Source organism: Pseudopipra pipra, chromosome 2 (genome assembly GCF_036250125.1).
Source record: "Pseudopipra pipra isolate bDixPip1 chromosome 2, bDixPip1.hap1, whole genome shotgun sequence".
Classification (NCBI taxonomy): Eukaryota; Metazoa; Chordata; class Aves; order Passeriformes; family Pipridae; genus Pseudopipra; species Pseudopipra pipra.
This window is the reverse complement of record NC_087550.1, coordinates 113,521,097-113,541,836: the sequence shown is the minus strand read 5'-3', so window position 1 is coordinate 113,541,836 and position 20,740 is coordinate 113,521,097. Positions and strand designations below refer to the sequence as shown.

The 20,740-nt window shown below is 44.0% G+C and overlaps 1 protein-coding gene across 2 annotated transcripts; it reads right to left on the bottom strand.

Annotated features, from left to right (window-relative positions):
- Positions 1-5,389: 5,389 nt before the first annotated feature.
- ICOSLG (inducible T cell costimulator ligand) lies at positions 5,390-19,931 on the bottom strand. 2 transcript variants are annotated; one of them, XM_064646951.1, is made up of 7 exons: positions 19,573-19,931; positions 16,206-16,246; positions 13,917-14,276; positions 13,157-13,435; positions 11,402-11,569; positions 10,247-10,282; positions 5,390-7,609 (listed from the first exon to the last, which is right to left on the bottom strand). In XM_064646951.1, the coding sequence occupies exons 1-7, from the start codon at positions 19,584-19,586 to the stop codon at positions 7,599-7,601; spliced, it is 909 nt and encodes a 302-aa protein (XP_064503021.1). In that variant the 5' UTR covers positions 19,587-19,931; the 3' UTR covers positions 5,390-7,598. The 2 variants fall into 2 exon arrangements, with proteins under 2 accessions (XP_064503021.1, XP_064503020.1); XM_064646950.1 differs by lacking the exons at positions 16,206-16,246; positions 19,573-19,931 and having other exon boundaries at positions 13,917-14,934.
- Positions 19,932-20,740: the final 809 nt, after the last annotated feature.

Sequence of the window (20,740 nt, the reverse complement as noted above, 5' to 3'; positions counted from 1 at the left end):
CTTGTCTTACACAACTGCTGACAGCCAAAGTGGCTTGAGTGTCCTCGAGCCTTGGTTCCCCTGTGCAAGGCAGGGCTAAGTGAAGCTTAATGCTTTTCTCAAGGCATGCAGGTATTTTTTTCTTTTGGTCACTGGGACAGCTTGGTTCACATCTTCTCTAAAGGAGAGATGTCTTCCAGGGCTGACTGAACCATTACATGCATTGAGGCAAAACATCCTGGTTTAGCTCACGGCAGCCTTGGCCATGGTGGGAGTACTCCCCTCCTCTGCAGGGTGCTCCAGTCCCAGGGGCAAAGGAATTCCTCTTTCCAATTTGATGAAATTTGAGCTTTGAATACAGTACTGCAGATCCAGCCACTCTTGCTGTATTTTGTAGAGGTTTTTTTGTCTCTGAAGGGTTATATTCTGTAAATATTATCAGTAATTCAAGTGCCAGTTCTGCAGGTGCTGTCTGCAGTCCTTTACCCCTAATCTATCAGAAATTGGTCTAATAGTGGGAAAAGTCTTTAGTTCAGCAACATTTGCTCTGCTGTGAGTGTCCAAAGGCCCTCACAGCTCAACACCTGCTCTGTGGATGTGACACGCAGAGAGACCAGGCACTTTGTTACCAGGGAAGCATATAGCAGTAGGCCTTCAGATATTTCCTTGACTGTCATCTTGGAAATAAAGTACTGATTTTTACCTCAATTTCATGAGAGGAGGCACAAGTTTTTCCAGTGTGAAAGTTCAGGCAGGCATGATTAAGTTGTTGGTATTTCTCCAACCTGCAGGGAGCAGCAATTCAAGAGGGCAAAAAAAGTCTCTGCTGTCTTGGCAGTAAACAGTGAAATGAACTTTGACATGCTGGGGTGTGGGGAGAATATCAGCCTTGCCTCCCCGAAAAGTAAATAGTCTGAATGAAAGCAGCAACATTTGCATCCAGTCTGTGACAGTCCTCCCACTCAGACAAGGTTTTTGTGGGAGCCACGTGCTTTCTTATCTCCTTGCAAAAGTTGACCTGCTTTGGCACACTGCTCCATTGCACGTTATCTCTGCTCAAATACACTTCTGTGTGCTGCTGCACTGTGCTCACCTCTGCAATTGTGCTCATTGTTTGCACGGAATTTCCAGCTACCAGAGATATGTTATACAACTAAGTATTGCCAGGCTGGGTGCTCTATCCCATCAGCTGGGAGTGCAGTGGTTGAGATTACAGCATGCTTTGTCAAACATGTAGTGAGAGCTGTATAAGAGAGCTGGGCTGTAAAGCCAGACCTACACAGGAGGGGGTTAGGGTCCCTTTCCAGCTTCACAGCCAACTTCTTACCTGGCTTCAGTTCAGTGGTTTCCTCCTGGCTGTTTGGAGCAGCATTGCCTGGAGACTAAACTAAACAATTGCTTTCTTTCCCTGCCTTCAACCCCACCCCAAAACTTCTGAAAAATATGCAGGCAGGGGCACACCTCTGTGCCTGGGACTGCTCCTAGCTGTGAGGTGCTCAAGCTTGAGCACCTGTGACCTGGGAACATTAAAACCCCTTTTAATGCAAAAACTGGCATAGTACAAAGTACTAGCAGAGGTCTTTGACATGTGGATTATATACTACTGCTTCCTGAGGCTTAAAGGTCTATTGATGCAATAAATGCAGCTACAGAAGTTGGTGGATTTCTTTTGCCAAGTTTTCTGTTTCTGGGAGCTGTTGTTTGACTTTGTTTGTTTAGAAATAATTTTCTGTCCAGATATGTTGTAGTGCAGTAGGAATTGCTAAAAAATGAAGCTAAGACACATTGTATAAAGCTGGTCAGCAGTTGCCATGTTGCCAAAAATGTTAATGAAAGGCACTGGCTCACTGTGTGCATGCCTGGTGCATATACCAGAGCATATGTTTGTTAGTGGCAGCTCTACTTAAGAGCTACTTCAAATAATAATTTAAAAAAAAAAATTCCCCCACAGAGCTTCATCTACTCAGGACTGGCAAATGTCACTGGGCTGGAGCAGATTAAAAGATATTAAATTTGTTTTCTTTTCTTTCTTGTTCCCACTCTCAGCTGGTTCAAATTGTTCCATGAGAAATACCATGGCAGGCAGCTGTCTGCTTCATGGTCATCACAAAAAATTCAACTTTAAATAAATAAAGAAATAATCTGAAGCTAAACAGGGCAGTTGTGTAAAATTCAGTGTTTGTTTATTTTTTTACTTTTTGCCTGCTCAGAGGCACTTTTACTCCTCAGAGCTGAGCTGTGCCCTGGTGTGCCAGGATTCCTGATGGGGTCCCCACCTTCTGAGCAGAGACCTGGCACCGCAGCTCACCCTGGACAGGGATCTCTGGACGTTTGCCTGTCTCCAAAGGCACTTCCTCATCTTCTTCAGTTCCTGGGCACTCTCTTCGTGTCAGCTGGTGGCAGGAGTGCAGGAGACATCCCTGGGGTGCTGCGTCCCTGCCTCACCCTGTGTAGAAACAGTCAATAAATTTTCGTGGAAAGGGCAGTCATTATCTGGCCAGCCCTCTTGCCTTGTTCAGTAGGTCAGGAACCCACACAGGGCTCGATTTTTCTCATGGTATTGATGACATAATTCAGTAATATATCTTTAATAAGAGAGCAACCCTCTGTGCTGCAGATAGAGCCAGATAAAAGCATGAACATAGGTATAGAAAACCAAAGAAAGGGCTTTGAAAGACCAGGTTTGTGATAAGACTTCTGGTAATTTGCTGACACAGAGTTTGATCAAACTCAGTTTAATCTAAACTGGTTAATAAGACTCCCAATGAGGTGATAAAGATATTTTGTGTTTACCTAGTTTTATAAAAACAGCTACAGTTCAGACACAGTTGCACGTTTATCCCTTGACCTATTTTTAGTTACGATAACTACAGGAGTGATGTATTTCACAAGTTAGGTAACACAACTGTGGTAAGTCTGACTGATAAAGAGATGAATTGAGAGGAACAGAATTGCTTCTAGTCCAGCACGATGCTGTGTAAAAGTTGTTTCTGCAAGCGAATTTGATCTTGTTTCGAAACTGCACTCTCAGCCTCCTAAGAGGGATGACATGTGACAGCACAGATCTGGCAGAAGAAATTAAGAAGGAAATGTTAGCAGTCCCTCTCTGTCCACGTAGTAACTGTGTTAGTGTTGCTTCTTACTGACAGATTCTTAAAAGATTCCTGGTCGGAACTGAGAGATATCTTTTTTCTCTTTTTTTTTTTTTTTTTTTTTTAAGGGTGGACTTTTTTTTTTTGTGCAATGTAATCCTATTCAAACAGCTTCTGTTGACTTATGATACCTACTGGGGTGAATGCTGCAAAGGACTGGACTTTCCAGTCCATCAAGTGAAAGAAGGCTTCTGCGTGCTGGAGATGTGAGTGCAAGCACCAAGTCAGCTACAGCCTTGTGTGACTCTGGGCATGACTTCTGTGTCCAAGCTTTTCAATTATAAAATCATTCTAAGCAGTACTTCTTGGAATCACAGGAAAATAAATCGCTAATTTATTACTAAACTCTTGGGACCTGTTTCAGGCAAGTTGGAGGGTCAGCTTAAGTCTCTTGTGATACATGAGTATCTGTCTCTACACAGCAATTTTCTGTGCCAAACTGAAATGGGAAACAGGCTCTTTCCTAACAACTACAAACAAAGAGTTTGTGATTAATAGTTGCCAAGGACTTGCATTTTGCATCATGGGGCATTGGTTTGGATACAGTGCTTATGCTTGTTAGTGGTGCTGATAAGACATGAAGTGTTTGAAGTGTTTTTCTTGTGTTGGAAGGTAACTGTACAAACTGACCTGTTGTCACCTAAGTGTGTCTTGAATGATGGATGACACAGAAGCCACTGGTGTGTGTGGCCTGTAATTCCCTGGAATGCCAGATGCAGAGATCACCTCAAAGAACATGTGAGGTACCTTCTATAACCACAGAGTGGGTAAGTTTGGAAGGGACCATTGGAAGTCATCTAGTCCAACCTCCCTGCTCATGCAGGGTTCCCAGGAGCACATTACTCAGGATTGTGTCCAGATGGCTTTTGAATATCTTCAGGGAAGAGATCTCCACAACCTCTCTGGGCAATCTGTTCCAGTGCTCAGTCACTCTCACTGAACAGAAGTTCTTCCTTAAGTTCATGTGCATCAGTTTCTGCCTGTTGCCTCTTGTCCTATTGCTTGGAACAACCAAGCAGAGCCTGGATCCATCCTCTGACACCTTCCTTTCCAATACTTGTATATATTGATGGAGTCCCCTCTCAGTCATCTTTTCTTGAGGTTGAACAGCCTTTCCTTGTAAATGAGGTGCTCCAGTTCCCTAATCATCTTTGTAGCCCTGTTCTGGACTTGCTCCAGGAGCTCCATAATAATCCTCAAATGGTGACCATATTACAATGATTGCATTCCACATCATCTAATGAACGTGGTGAAGGTCCTAATGCCCACCACACATTGAGAGGAAAAGTCCCAGAGCCTAACCAAAATCTATAGGGGTTATGGGGGTTCTCTCCCTGTGGAGTTGGGCTGTACTCAATTATTCCTTAGAGCAGTTTCTCTTCTTCTGGAAAAAAAGAGATGTTAGAGAGATTACACTTATGGGGAAATGTGAACTTTTGTGTATGTTTGCTACAAATATGAGAAAGATTCACTTTGCAAGTTGGAAAAGCAACTAATAGAGTTTCTTTGGCATGGCACAAGGGCTACCGAGAAAAGTGTCTGGAGTCAGGGCTGTTGAAGAGGGAAAAGGGTGTGCTTTTTTGAGCAAAAGAGATATTTCAGCTCTCACAGGTAAAAAGATTTAAAAAATTAATTTGACTACAGGACAGACGGATTCAGATCACTAAGTAGCTACACATGTTTTCTCTTGGGGCTTTCCACTTGTGGTTTACCAGCCATGCCACAATAACTGTCTTTCACTTTTCTGTGAAAGTAAGTCCATTTCTTAGAGTCTTGCTCCAAACCTGCATCAAGTGTTGCTTTCCTGTGCACATGTTCAAGTTGCTTGGGATATGTAGTCCCTGTGAGCTGCTACCTTTAATGAAGACAAACAGAGGGATGCTGGTGCTCAAGTGCAACACTGAACTGGGACAGTGCAATGAGCTGGTTTCAGTTCTGGATGTGGGAGTGTCGTACCTCTGCTCTGCTTGGGGTTGTAAATTTGGGTGAGAAATGGATGTATCAGCCTGGGCTTAGTGCTGCCTTCAGGCTACTGCATGGCTTTCACTGAGTTTGCTCAAGGTATTTTGTTGCATGAGACGAAAAAAGCAAAGGTGGTCAAGTCTGTGTTGTGTTGGTATCTCCTCATCTGAGGGCTTTGGGAAGGAGCACTCGTATGCCCTGAGGGATGTGGCTGAAAGCAAAACTGCCACTTGGATTGGGGGCAGGGGTTTGGAGTGACTCGTGTGTGCGTGCTGGTAGATTTAGTCAAACACCCAGAAGAATGAATGGATTTTATTTAAAATATAAACGTGGCACGTGAAGACAAAAACTCTGTTATTACAAAACTCCTACGTCCTTTGAATGGTAACAAACAACTGGGACCCTCTAAAAATAGCTGGAACCCCAAACTAATTGAAAGCACAGATTTTGCAAGAACAGGCTTTTGCATTTAGATGTATCCATGAAGTAGCACAGAGGTAAGAAAATCCAAGCAGTCTAGATCAGTTTAACAACATATTGTGGAGTGACTGCTTGGTCATTTCTTACATCTCTGAACCGTTACAGCTTCTTGCAGTTGTAGCATATAAAAGTTATAAAAGTTGGAAAACTGTTTAGGAAAAAGGCTTCTGTCAGTTAGAGCAGCACCAAAGAGACTGCACAAAACAACTTCATGTGACAGATAGCAAGGAAAGGTCCACAGGACTTCTTACTGAACCACTAGGAAATGGTTACCCTGCACATATGCACAGGTGTTATTCACATTTTTAAGGTGCCTGCAAGCTTTCTTCAAGCAATTTCCTTTATGGTTCACTGAAGACTAGATCTGGACTCAGAAAATATCTAACACCTCTCATGGATGTGAGAGAAGCACAGCTATCCAGCTTGGAGCCTCCTTGGGGGTATTGCTTCGACAAAAGCTAACTGCTGCACTATTGCCTAATGATTCTGGTTCTATGTGATGGGAGAACAGGACAACAAAATTTTTACTTGGCTGGGACTTGACAGCTGATCTTGATATGAAAAATCAATGTCCCAGCTCGCAGTTGACACCAGAGTGCCTCCCACACACAGAACAAGGGCAAACAAGGCTGTGACTTATTCACAAAAATGGTACAATTTTTGTCTAGTAACCAGTGCAAGGGAAGCTGAGTATTTCCAGAACTCAGTCTAAAATTGTAATCTCCATCCCCCTGTGATGAAACTGTCCCACCTGGGCAAGTGAGCTAATATAGATTCCTCCTCCTTCAAAACCTCATACCATCAGCAAAGTTTGCTGCAGCCAGTTTCTCTTGGGGGCTGAAACAGCAAGGCACATGCACTGGCACAAGGAAACTGCAGTTCTTGGCTTTCTGGACATTCATGGACAACAGCCTGACAGCACTTTTGTTTTGTTTTGTTTTGTTCTGGTTTTTTTTGGGTTTTTTTTTTTTTTGTTTGTTTTTTTTTTTGTTTTTTGTTTTGTTGGGTAGGTGGAGGGATGAGACACAAGCAGAGGAACAGTTTAAAAACTTCAGTTTAAAATCCTCCCTGAAAGGAGGATCTGAAGCCACAGGAGTGTGCTTAAATAAAGATTCCGTTGAATCAAGCAGAACTTGACCGTGGTTTTTGTTTCACCCCAAAAAGGGTAAGTCCAGGTAACCCAACATTAACATAACATAAAGCACTATTTTTAATTGGTCAGAATTCCACAGCCTGTTCTTTCACACAGTATGCTCTGACTCCTGTAAAAAGTGGAAATCCCCTTTTTGGTGGAATATTTGGTAAAAAACAAAATGTTGCTATCAAGTGCATTTAAAGAAGGCACTCTTACGTTAAAACATTCAGTGCTTAATCCCATCAGTTTTGGAGGCCTGGGTCAAAGCGTTCTGCCTAGTTCTGTACACAATAATATGCAGCTGGTGAAACCAGACAATGAAAAGAACGTATTGTAGGCAGAGAAACATGGAAAGGGTTAGTTACAATTCTCACTTTGCAGAGTCCTTTGGTTTTATTTCTTTATTTTAGCTGCCTTTCTTTGCATCCAGTAGTCATCAGGTGAGGTGACACAGCAGGAACTTCCCATGCTCCTGAAAGGTGGCTGCTTCTGCTCCCAGCAAAATCCTCAAAGATGATGATGAGAGACTGGACAGTCACCAATTTCCAGTGCTCTGGCACAGAGCAGTTGATTCCCAGGCTTACTGCATTCCTCAGTGCAGGTACTCAAATCACTGACAGTCACAGAGGACTGTCCCAAGTGGTTAACTGGAGTGGTCACACAACTGCTGTGTGGACACAGTCAGTGGCTGAAATGAAAATCCAGCAGATTTTCCTGTCTCTTGTGTTGGAGAAGCTTGTTTTGTTTTGTTTTGGTTTGGTTTTTTTTTTTTGCCATCTCTCTTGGCAGAAATCTGTCACTTGTATTACAAACAGTGGTGCCATTGAGACAGGGAGTGATGCTTCTCTTGACACATCTCCAGCTGCCCAAATTGTTGGCAGACTTTCCATTTAGGCAGGCACTGTAAAAACAGAACAATTTCTTTTCAGAAAAAAAAAAAAATAGAAAAAAAACTCTCCACAAAATAAGCATTGTTTTTTCTGTGTAGTCAGTGGAACAAAGCTATGGAAAAGAGGTATTCATGCTGCTGAGAGAGAACTGGCTGGGGTGAAGCCCTGTCTCTGCCCGGGTACCCAAGAAACTGGGGGCCTTCTGTCCTTGTTCCACAACCTGGAAGTGCCTCTCTCTGCAAATGCAAAAAAGGGCACTCCTGCTAACATCCCCCTCCCTTGTGAGGGGATACCAGTGTCACCTTGGGTTTCAGAGAATGAGAAGCACAAATTCTGTCTGTGGTCAAGGGAAAACGGCTTCCCGAGGCTCTTCTAAGGAAGTGAGGGGATCCCTCCAGGGACCAGTTCAGAATTGTTCCAGAGCACTCTACCCCACTCTATAATAGGTGTCTGGAGAGATTAACCCCACCAGGATGGAATTACTCTTCTTTACAACCTGCCTTCCTCACAGTTTCCAACCCTTTTTTTCCCCCCTTTTAACAGAAAAGCTAGCTTCAGTAATCTCTTTTTGATTTGCAGTATTTGGGATTCCCACTGCCCATGAAGCAATCTGACCTTCTTCATAAAGTGAAACCACCAGAAGCACATTTCCCTCAGTATTGAAAAGCAAAATACATGGCAGAGCATCCCCCTGGGTGCACCTCCACAGTGCCTTGTTCCCCATCTACCACACACAACCTGCTTGAAAATATGAAATGATGACTGAATTAGGCTGGAGTTTCTCCAAGAGCTATCTTTTTTCCCCAGGGTAGTACCAGCTATATTACTAAATAATTTCTGACAGATACTAGTTTTCTCTTTTGTTAAAAAAAAAAAAAAAAAAGAAACAGAATAGCAACAACTTGGGAGAGATGGAGGCTTGACAGCCTGGACAAACTCTCCATCTCAGTGCTCAACTACCATTACACATTTCTTCCTAAAATCCAGCTTAAGTCTCCTTTGTTTAAATCTGTTGGACCTTAAGTGCTGTGTCAGCTGGGTTAGCACAATAAATAACTTGTCCCATCCTCTCTAAGGACACTCTGAAGAGGTTTGTTTATCGTGTCCTTAATCAGCCTAAACAAACATAACCAATCTTCCATCACGTCCCTAGATCATTCTCATTTCTCTGGTATTGGTCCAAGTTGCCCTTAAATTAGGATGCCCAGAAGATGGTGGGACAGCTGATTGCAGTGAGCCACCAAAGCTGCTGTCCCACCTCCTCTTCCACAAATGGTGCAGAGACATGCCAAGGAAAAGGTAGTGTCTGGAAGGCAAGTGTCTTTGCTTTGTTCTTAATGAACAAATCGTGCTACAGCAGCCTTCAAAATAAGACAAATATTTACTCTTACTTACGTCACAGAGATTTTTCTATTTATGAGCAAAGTCAAGGCCCTTGTATAAGTAGGGCCTTCTATAAGTCAGTCTGTAAAGGAAGTTGACCTTAAATGAACTGTTTGTGTTATGTTAATGTATGTTAATGTAGTCCACGGGAACAAAACGAGAAACTCTATTTTAAGGAGAAAATCCATCCTCCTCTCTACATTATGCTCTGCTGGAAACAGTGCAATGCCTTTCACTGTTTAGTAAAAGCAAATGTTGGGGATCAGGCTGTGGTCTGGAAAATAACTGACCATTAACCCAGTTTCCATGACCACAAAAGAAGTTCCTGAGAAAGTTTTTTAATTTATGGGGTTATATTGCTTCTACTTGATACTATGAATTGGGTACATTCACAGCATCTGCTACAGCAAACTATGCTTTAACTATTACAGCTTTGGTGGAATCATAGTATTTTCTGCCTGTTCTGCAGAGACACAGGCAACAGTCATTTGCTCAAGTAGAAACTACCAAAGGCAGATATTTCAACCTCTCTATACTCTCAAAATCCCCTGTTCTGAATTTGTTTTCCAAATCTATCTTCATTTTTTGCCCTATTTTTATTTTTCTCCCACTATAAGTGGTAAATGAATTTGTAAACCAGCTGGCCTGCAATATTGCATTATTGCTTATAAAAACTATGAACATGTTGAAGGTCTGAACTGCGCAATTTTTTTCTAGGAGAGTGCTTAGTATTTTATTTTAGTTGGGTGTATAAAGGCTCAGGTTCATAGACATAAAGAAAATTATATTCCTGTATCCCAGTTCAAGACCTTCTAGGATGTTGTGCCTAAAAAGGCAGGGAACAACCAGCTGGTGATATGCACTGCAGTGATATGAAGTGATAAATAGTCAGTGTTGTCCAGACTTGAAAATTAGTGTTTAAGATAGATTTTCCAAGTTTGTGGCAATGAAGCTTTGGCACAGTCGTAGAACAAGAAGGAAGGGTGGCTTCAGCCTGTATGCTCCATGTTCCCTGTTGATTTGTCATGTCCTTTGGCCTGAACTGTTGAAGGAATTTTTGGGAACTAAGACTCTCAGGCTGCCTTTGTCAACACTTACAGACCTTGAGGAAAGGGCTGACAGAAGAAGCAGGGCTCCTACTTTACATGCTTGAGTTATAACATCCAGCAAGTCTAATCTAAAGGCTTTGTGCTAAACTTGAGTACTAAAGCTTTGAAGTTAAGTCACTCTTGAGACAAATACAGTAATATATTTTTAATACTTACGGTTGGGTCCTTCTCTGTATTCATTTGGTGGGACATCTGTTGAAACAAATTCACAGGTTTAAGCATGTAGGGTAGATAACTATAGTGTTTATCCAAATGAGATTAATATTAATCAACATCCACCAATGCTGAGGGTTCAATGTGCTAACTGCTCTTTGAAGAGCAAAATGCAGTCCTTACTCCATTGTCTTACAATATAGGTTACTATTTCAGGAAGGACAGATTTGGATAATAAAATAATGAGGTAATAGCCCTGCTCCATGTCTTGGGACAGAGTCCTGCACCTCCCTTGGGTTGTTTCCGAGAGAAGGACGCAACTTCTAGAACAGCTGCTGCAGATGCTGGACAAGATCACTACCCTGCTTTCTCCTGCTCTTTTCTGAGGCACCCAGGCTTGCTAGCATGAAGGAAGAGGGTATGGATTGAAAACAAGGATTGTCCTTGTCCATGAAAAGTCTGGTTGTCCCTGCTCCCTTTTTTCAGGTGTTAGCTCCTGTACAGCTGCAAAGTAGCTAACAGCAAGTACTCAGATAGCTTGGCAGACTCAGTCTGGTTCACAAGACCTCTTTTAGAGCTCCCTTTTGTTCTGTTAGGCCAAGCATTGATGTCATGCAGCAACACAAGAGTACACGTGTGACAGTGAGACAAGCTGTATTTCTGTAGAAATCCGCTTGATCCTGGTGGGATCCTGACCCTTAATTTTCCAGCCAGTGACCCTAAAGCTCTCAGGATTGAATTATGCTCTGATTTCTGCTTCAGACTGTGCTAAGCAGAGCAAGCTACTGAACCCAGCTCTATTCCATGGAGGAGTATCCCCTCCATCTGTCCAGAAACAGCCTGCAGGGATCACAGCTGACAAACTATGGCCTGAACAGGCACAAAGTCTGAGTTACTCTCACATCCAGCAGCTAACTCCTGTGAGGCTCAGGCACAAAAGCAGAAAACCATAAAGAATAACATGCCCTGGGATGCTATGTGTCGTCCCCAGGGCACCACAGGTTTTTGAAAACAGCACAGTTTCCTGCAGCGTGCATTTCCCTGTGTGCAGGCAGCTTAGTCGTACCTACCACTGACACAATGGATAACATGAAGTATATTTGTAAGTGAAAAAGAATTCTTAAGACATTTGGTCGTGCAAATGAAGTGTCTCATTACCTGTATAGGACACCAGATGGGAGGACCTCCGTCTCCACAGCCAGCAGATTAAAACAGCTAGAACGCCTATCAGAATGACAATGCAAATGATGCCAGCTGCTTGAGCAAGTCTTCCTTTTTTTCCTAGGTTTTCTGTGCTAGAACCATTGCTTTGCTTCTGCTCCGTGTCTAGAATAAAATAGAAAGGGGATGTAATAAGGTGTAAATGTTCACATTTCATACCAGGCAAATAATTCACCAAATTATACATATATAAAAAAATTCTGAGGGATTAAATATTTGTGGTATTTGTATCACTGTGATACTGCTGATTTCTCCTGAGCAAGGCACACCTCCAGCTAATAATGTCTAATAATACAATACCAGTTTACTCTTCCCTTTCATCACACTGCATCCATCCTTCTTTCTTCTTTTTTGTTCTTTCCTGCCAGCCTTGAGAGACTTTATGTTTGGGCTTGTACTTAGACTCAGTTAAAAATAAATCTATACAGAATCTATAATGTAAATCTCAATGTATTCAGAAAAGTGAGTGAAAACCTGTTTCCCTGAAATTAATGGAGAATCTTCACCTACTGCTGCAAACTGAAGGTTTTAAATCGCATCCCTTAACTATTTCAAGTGTCATGTGCTTTTAAAAACAAACAGAAACTAGTAATATGAAGGTCTTTTCCCCCAGAAGACAATATGACAGAATGCCATTAGGAAACTAATGACAAGGTTACTCAGTTTTCCTTTAATTTGGGATGACAGCATGGTATATTATCATTTAAAAAATCTACTGTGCAACTTTTGCTCGTGTGCACAGTTTTTGTTCCTGGAAATAGTTTATGTAGTTTGCCTATGTTTGTGGGATCCATGTTGTTAAGTCCAGAGTATGTGATTCCTTGGAGTGTTCAGGTACACAAGCTGTGGGTATCCAGCTACAGTTATGCAAACAGTCCAACCTCCTTGCACCAGAGTGCAGAAACCTGTGAGAGAAAGAGGTAGCTGGAGGTAGGACCAGGAATTGCAGGGAGATCAAAGAGCCACCTCCAGGTAAGCCTTCCCACTCCATACAGCTTCTCTACACAGTTTTGTTTGAAATAATGACCTCCAGCAGTGGTACTATAGCTCTAACTTTATAGTTTTCTTTTTTTTTTTCCTTTTTAATAGCTTTCTGATTTTGTGAAGAGTTGAGTGCTAAATACTTGCTTTTACTATTGATCACTCACATCAGCAATAAATAGCATATTATACTTGTGCTATTAGGTGTATTGTTCTATTCAGCTAACATTACCCACATTTCTGCAGGTCTACTTAGTGCACTGTAATGAAATGAGTTTTGGAGACTGAAAACTGAACTTTGAAACTAGGCAGAGTAAAAAGTAAATATGAGAGCTGCAAAGCAGTTGGGTAGGCGGTCAGAAATCATGGATCTGCTGTATGGTGGCCCTTGAAAAATAACTTAATTCCCCAAGTCAGCATGTTCCCGAGGAACCAAAGAGTAAAGCACAGTGACTGCCCGGTGTGCAAGAGCTCCTAGGAGCTGTTGTCATCATACACTTTATGGGGTATTCACTTCAGTGTGAAAGAAGTAAACATAAAATGCATGGCTAGGCATAATTAGCTTGAAACAAAACCTGAGCTCTTCTCAGCACCTCTTGGAACTACTGAATTAACACATAGGCCTTGTTAGTGTGTATCTACGGACAGAGATGCACCGTGGGTTGATGTTCCTGCTATCTAGAAAACATGAAGCAGCGTGAAGGGACTTACAATTGGCTGATAGATTTTCCTGCAGCATTTCATTTTCTATGGAGCACTCTATTTGCATGTTGGAAGTGGCTTTCACCGTCAGGGTGCTGAAAACGCTGTAGGTGCCGTCGGCGTGGGAGATGATCTCCAGCGTTGATGCGTTCAGGAGACTGTTGTTCATTTTATTTATCCAGTAAACATTGGGCTTTGGGTATCCATTGCCAGACCTGCAGCTGAAAGTCACCTCCTCTCCAGTACTGTTTCTTATTGGTCCACTGAGTATTGGTTGGCTGTAACTAGCTGGAGAGCAAGAGAAGAAGAAACAGCCGCTGATACTTTGAAACATATTGAGAAGACAAAATTCTGATGTGGGCTCTGAAGCAGAACTTCTGGGTTTCACATGGCCTTCATAACTTGAAAGGGAAACACCTGCAGGTTCTCTCAGCCCAGAGAGCTGAGAGAATTACTGGAAGGGCAGAAAGCTAAAGCCAAACCCAGAGGAAGAAAGCAACTTCTTAAGCTGCTGTCACCCAGTCATATGCAAGAGTCTTAATATTAATGAAAAACAAGAGGAAAAGAAACACACACTGGGTAAACAGTTGTTACAGGTATTCTCCCAGGTTTAGATTCCCTGTCTGTAATATTTAAGTTAAGCACACATCATTTCAGCAAAGGGCTGAAGTATGTTTCCAAGGGTGTGCTTAAATATAATATAGAAGTAGTATGAATTTGAAAAACTGAAATGAGAATTTGGGCAAATATGTGTGCCACAAGTTCTTACCTGCTAAACTGAGAACCACTTCTGCCTGGTGAACCACTTTGGGAAATTCTTTTTTCTCCTGTACTATACATTTGTATGTATGTTTATCACTCTGGCTGACATTCAGTAGTAGTAGAGAAAAATCACCATTTTCCAACCTGTCCCAGAATAACTGAGTCCTGTTTTTAAAGTGAATACACTGATTGCTGTAGTTGTCTTGACCAGAGACCAGTGCATGCACAACTGAACACTTCACTTGATCGGCGATTTGCCAATATACCCGTAGATTTTTTAATTGCAAGTCTCTTTTGTCATAAATGCAACTTAGTGTAGCGTTGTCTCCGAGTTTACTGATGATGTTCTTCTTCTCTAGTGCAATAACTGCAGGATCAAAAGAGAGAGAGAAATAAGGGAGGTTATGTGGAAAAAGGGTCATTATTTTCAAGTACATTCTACCACATACAGACTCCAGTATTAGTATTTATAACAGGTGTGTGTGTGCTCACTTCACAGTCATTCCTATCACATGACTTGCCAGGGGCTAATTCTCTCCACATCCATTTTTCTGTATATTGTCCAAAGGGACCATTTCTCTGAGGACCAACCAGTCTTAAGTGTTCCCAGCCCCATGGATACCCACATGTTGCACTTTGCCCACTGACTGCAGACATGTATTCAAGCCCTAATGCTTTAATAATCACTTGGAGGTTTTTTTTAATTAAGAAAAATTCCAAGTGACACGAGGTAAATCACGAGAAAGGGAAACACTGATGAGAAAAAAAGTGCTACCATTATTTTGAGACCCAAAAAATTAAGAAGGGGACTAAAAGCAGTGTTTCTGAAAGCAGGAATGCCATAGAAATCACATTTAATTGCTACTATCGGTGACACCCTCTCAATAAACACATACAGATGGCAAAACAGCCTGGCCAGATGCCTCCAGTGACACATCTATTACACATTTAAAACTTAAGGGTCACGTGAGGTACGTGGCTTTCAGAATGTATTTGGCTTTCAGAACGCTTTTCCTGCCTTCCAGACTGGAGAAAGGCAGCCTCTCCTCCCGGTGAGCAAGGGGGAGGTGTGACCTGACTGACAAGTGATGTAGAAAGCACAGTGACACCAAGAGGGCCAGGGCAGCTCTGCCCACAGCTTCCCTGCTGAGGACGCACTATTTCTTCACCCCAGCAGCCAAAACCTCCTCGGTGCAACTGGTTGCTGACACCAAAGCAGTGTATGTGTTGTAAGGGTCAGGCAGGGGGTGAGAGGGGGTCAGGCATGGGGTTGAATGGGAGAGATTACATCTGGGGGAAGGGATTATGTGGGTGGATGATTTGGGAAAGAAAGATGATAGGACTGAAGGTTTGGAAATGCGGAAACAGGGCATGGTGAGGTGGGAGGGGGGCATCGATATTAAAGGGGGACCTCTGTTTGTGAGGGTGCACTGAACTCAGAAATAGCTCATTTACACCTCTGAGTTGGGCACCCTGGCTTTAAAACACCAATGAAGCAGATTGCAGGGAGGAAGGTGGGATGTTTTCCAGGCCCTTATCCTTCAAGGAGTCAGACAAGAAGTTACAGGCTTGAACTGCAACACAGGTGCTGTGGCTCAGACTTCGGGAAACCCCCTTCAATAGCAGGAGAAGTGGCACCCAGGGAAGATGAGGTAACCTCCACCACTGGTGTTCTGCAAGAAGAGGCCAGCTGGCATCTACTGAGACTGAAGCTGGTACAGTTTGTCTTGATGTTGGGGCCAGGGAGTTTCCTTGATGATTTTTTTGAGGTCCTTCTCAATGATTAAGCAGAAACTGAGGAGAGACAGCTCTAAAAACACTTAAATATCACCAGGTGATGTCGCTTAACCCTACCTTCGTTTTGCAAGGGATATTTTGGAACTGTAGTAAAAGACTTACTACTATTTGCTGCTGGACACTGTGATGTATAATTCTAGTCATGAGTATCCAGGCACATTAGATCTGCTTATCAACAGCCCTTATTAGTCCACTTCGAAGGCCTTTTGTTGACAAAGATAGCAGGGATATCTCTGAAGCAAGCAAAGCAATCTGAGCAAGAGCATCCATGAGGTCCCTTGCTGTTCTCTGCAGTGAAACTGATAAAAATTGATTGTTCCTTCTTTCCCTGATGCATGTCAGAGAAACATTTCACACTGAGGAATTTTGAAGTATCTTGCTGAAAACAGGCAGATGATTATATTGTGCATTTTACAACTGCTTTGTGTATTTGGCCAAACATAATAAACACAATAAAGGGAGGGAAGCTTAGTTTTTAACTGAAGTGTTCTGCACTTACCAGCTCTCAGGAGATGTAGGAGCAGTAACAGAAATCCATAACTAAAAATAAAAGCAAACAAGAGCGTTACATGATTGACTTTAGAGTCTCTCTTGTTTAAATAAGCAATAAACCCAATATTGATTGTTTTAGTACAGTGGCAGAAGTAGGTAAATTAGGTACTGCTACTGTGTAATGCCCCATTAAGTATTTGCATTTTTGACAGCTGCAAAACTTCTGTTCATAACTGTGGGTAGGTGGCCAAGGCCATGAATAGCAGCAAAATGCACTAATATTGGAATCAGAGCAGGGGGCATGAAGCTGGTATTGTGCCTGTCTCTTTTGTGAAAAACAAACTGGATTGACAAATGGGACAAAGATGGACAAACAGGCCCTGGAGGCTGTCTGGATCACTGGGAAGGACAGTGGATGCCCAGGTTGAAAACCAGGTTTTTCATACTTTTGCTGAAACTCAGGGAGTTATGGTTTTGTCTGGGTAAAGGTCAAAGAGCAACTGACCACATTGCCCACCAGTTTGTGCACTCAGTAAAAATGTGTAAACAGGAAACATGCTGATAGTGGAGAGCACTGGAGTGGAGTGCAAAGGTTTTGCTGGAAAGAATTTGGTGTGTTTGATTACTCAGGAGGGACAAATCTATGCAAGAGTTACCCCAGAGTGTTATAGGAGATAGATGCTATAGGAAAACCCAGTTTAACCTGTCTACAAAGTCCAAGGGACTTAACTGTCATCCCACAGGGCTTTAAGGAAGATAAATGCGCAGCACTTTCTTAGGAGTTACTTTAAAGTAGCCTTTCACCACCATGCCTAGTTACACATTGCTCTCTCCTTCCTCCAGAGTGCTGTGGGAAGGGAAAAGAAAGGTTTTGGAATGCTGGAAAGGTTTTGCATAGAGACTTTTCTGGCTGCAGTTGCCCACCTTGATATTGCCCCAGGTACAATAAGATTGCAAAGCTGAGCTGATGGGTAGAGGGACACGAGCACTGACTCATTGCTGGTTTGCCCAGCTCACTCTTGCAAGCAAGCAGGACTGTGAGGCCACACTACTTGGGTACAGCTCCCTTCCTCAGTTCTTCTCAACCCTCAGCCAGGTCCAACACTGAGCCAAGGGTTGGGGGCAATGGGTAGAGCTCCCTCCAGCAGTCCATGTCCAGCCAGGATCGAGCTCCTGGATCTGCCACCCAGATCGCTCACTACCTTCCCTCCCAGCCCTGACCCTCCTCCCTCCAAGCCCTAAGCTCACTCCCCCAGCAGCCATTTCTCACCTTGCTTTTCCCCATCAGCTATGCTTTACAACATCCCTTCTCTCTCTCTTCCAAGCTTTCTGCCCTTTCCCCACAGCTTCTGCTCCTTCGTCCAGCCAAGCATAGGAATTCATATTCCACTTCCCAGCATCACTTCTGCCCAGCTTTACTCCTACCAGCATCCCCGGGCACAGCTTGGGGCTCCTCTGCTGTGGAGGAGTGTCTCTAATTCCCACCTGCCTCCCCCAAAGTTATAATCCCTCCAAACATACTTGGCTTCCTATGGAGAAAGCACAGAACGTTCCTGACACAAAATCTACCTCCACTTGAAGCCCCATCTCCAGAGACTGAGATGGAGAAAGTTTTGGGGAGAAGCACTATGAACTGTATTTCTTTTATATGAAGGAAACACTTAATTTTTCTTTTCTGTGTCCTTTGAAACGGTTTCATAGATGAGGTTTCAAATGCTTAAGTGGATGAGCAGTGTAGAACATTTCTGCTCTATTACTTATTTTAGTGAATCTGCCATCAGGCTTAAAGGAACTCTCCTAAGTAATCGTACCTAAACATTCCAGAGAGGCAGCTCTGCTCTGCTCTGTCTCTGTCAGTGACTTTTGGTGGCTTTTGCACATGGCTTTGTATTGTATTCCTGTTGTATTTTTATACAGTGCAGGAGTCATCACTTTTGTGCCAGGCTTCTAGAGATCTGTCTTGATAACCTCAGTTTAATGTAGTCTTTAATCTTTCTTAATCCTGTGTTTGTTTTATCAATCCCCACCCAAATGGAAATTATGGATATAGCAACTCATTTGAATGAAATACAAAAAGTAACTGACTTATCTTTAAGGGACTCCTTAGGGAATTTCCCATGGTAGGCTTTTGCTAATGCCAACAAACATTCAAATAGTCAGCCAGAACCGATTCTCAAATGTATGTATGTACACAAAGCAGATCCTGATTTCTTATTTTGATAATGATGCACAGCCAAGATTGGACAGATCTCATCCTCTTACTTGGAGGAGGTTGCAGCTGTGGTTGTGTGGGGGCAGTGTCAACCCACCGTGTTCCTCTGGAATAGCATTAATTCCCAGCTTCTATTGGAAAAAGGGAGAAATGCTCTTGCCTGCAGCAAAACCTTTGTTTTGTCCTCTATGTACACCCAGCTCCTGTGTCCCCCACACTAGCAGTGAGCTCCAGTAAGTTTCTCAGGTTTTCTCTGATTTTTAAAAGATATTTTAACTTTAATTATTTTTTCCTTTCTCAAGTCTTTCCCACACCTTCCCTCTTCTGCAATTTTTTTTTTTTAAAATGCCACATGAAACAGGAGAAAGTTGCAGTTCCCTTTTCATACATTCTTATTTGATGAGATCATTCTTCCTATCAGCATTTTTTCCATCACTGCTCATCTTAGAGCCATGGAAGGTTGCTGCTCTGGCACAACCCTGCCAGGCAAAAGATGTCCCGATGCTTTCAGTTACAACAACCATTTGAGATCCACTTTACCCCCTTGAGATCCACTTTACCCCCTACCCTTGTAGCGACACGGCTCTTCTCGCATCAGCAGGTGCCCCAAATAAGTTACCTGCGGAGCTTTTCTAACACTTGCCCTAAAGAAACGCCAACCTGGGCCATAAAAACTCAGCTGAGTCATCTCCCATAGTTCACTTTCGGCTAAAAATCTCCATAAAATGCCCGTTAATTGCCTGTAGCCCTCGAAAGCGGAGAGACAAGGGGGTCCAGCCCGGCTGACGGGGGGAGGAGGTTCTGGGAACATCCTCATCCCCTCGGCTCCGGTCCCGCGGCTCCGAGAACCGGGAGCGCTGCGGGACCCGCCGGCGGACGGGAGCTGCCTCCGGGAGCTGCCTCCGGGAGCTGCCTCCGGGAGCCTTTATCGTCGCAACCGCTGCCCAGGGATCAGGAGTGTTCCCCTCGCCCCTGATTCCAGTCAAGCAGCCCACCCGCGCCAGCGCTTTCCCTGCCCGCTGCAGCAGCGAAGCTCGGGTTTCCCTAAAAGGGGAATGCGCATCCCTGTCCCGGAGTCAGCCGGAGAGTTCCCCCCGTGCCCCAGCGATGAATGAGGGGGGCGGCAGGTCCCTTTTTTCCGCGGTCCGGGGTCACTACTCACCCTCGCGGATCCATCGTGCGGAGCTGAGCTGAGCAGAGCTGAGCAGAGCTAAGCCAAGCCGGCAGCTGCCCGCCGTGGGCCGTTCTCCTTTCTCTCTCCACGCCTCCTCTCGCCGGGGATTTCCGTCTCTGTGCGCTCGGAGCCGGATCACGGCCAGGGCTGTGCAAAACTGGGACCCCCGGCGCTGGCGATGCGGAGGGTCTCGGTCACTGCCCCATCCCCACCGACCCTTTCCCAGAGCCTCGCAGGGATCACTTGGCAGGAGCTCCCGGTCCCGCGGAATCCCGCCTGTGCCCCTCACTGCCGTCTCTGGAGCTACAGGGGAGGACTGGGGAGTCAGTGCTGGGCGCCGGGTTTAGAGATAGCACAGAAAGAGCGGCACCTTCTTGGCCCTGCGATGCGGAGACCGGCCCCACGGCTCCCGGGGGTGGGCAGGGTACTGCACCCGGCAGCGCTCAGGGGTCCGGGGAACCGGTGATGATGTGTTTCAAAGTACATTGGGTCTATGATCACATAAATAATATATTTGTTACGTATTTTTATTTGGTAAATAGCTAAATGGTGTTTGGTAGAGAGCACAGCTGCGCCCGAAGGTGCCGTAGGCAAGAATTCTGACTGAGCCGCGCTGGTGAGAGGTGTTGCAGCACCAGCCGGCTGTCTGAAAGCTGTGGTTCACAGTCTCAACCGTTTCGTTTCTGGTTCCACACCCGTGGCTGTGTTTGGCTTGTTTTTTATCAGGCCCCCCAGCCCAGCGTTTGTGACCCGCAGCACGAAGCTGTCACAGCCGCGCTGCAAGCGAGCGGCACCGCGTCAGTGGCTGAGATCTGCCACATTCGTGTTGTATTTCTCCTTTGTTCTAGTCCCCCTGGGAATAACCAATTACTTTGTGCACGATGAGCACGAAACTTCAGGGTTGTGCAAGACTGCAGGTCTCGATGCCGTTTCCGCTGCCAGCCAGCAGCAAGAAGGGGTTCTCTCAGTTTTGGGTCTTAAAGCTGCATTCCTTCAGCCTCTCTGTGTATTACTGATACACTTCAAATTAGTAACAGGGTTGGGAGGGCAGACTTGAATTTATTCTAAATTAAAAGGAAGATAAACATTCTTATGGAATTATTGCTGAATCAGAACACGTTCGCAGCAGCCACTTCATGTCTTTCACTGAAGTATT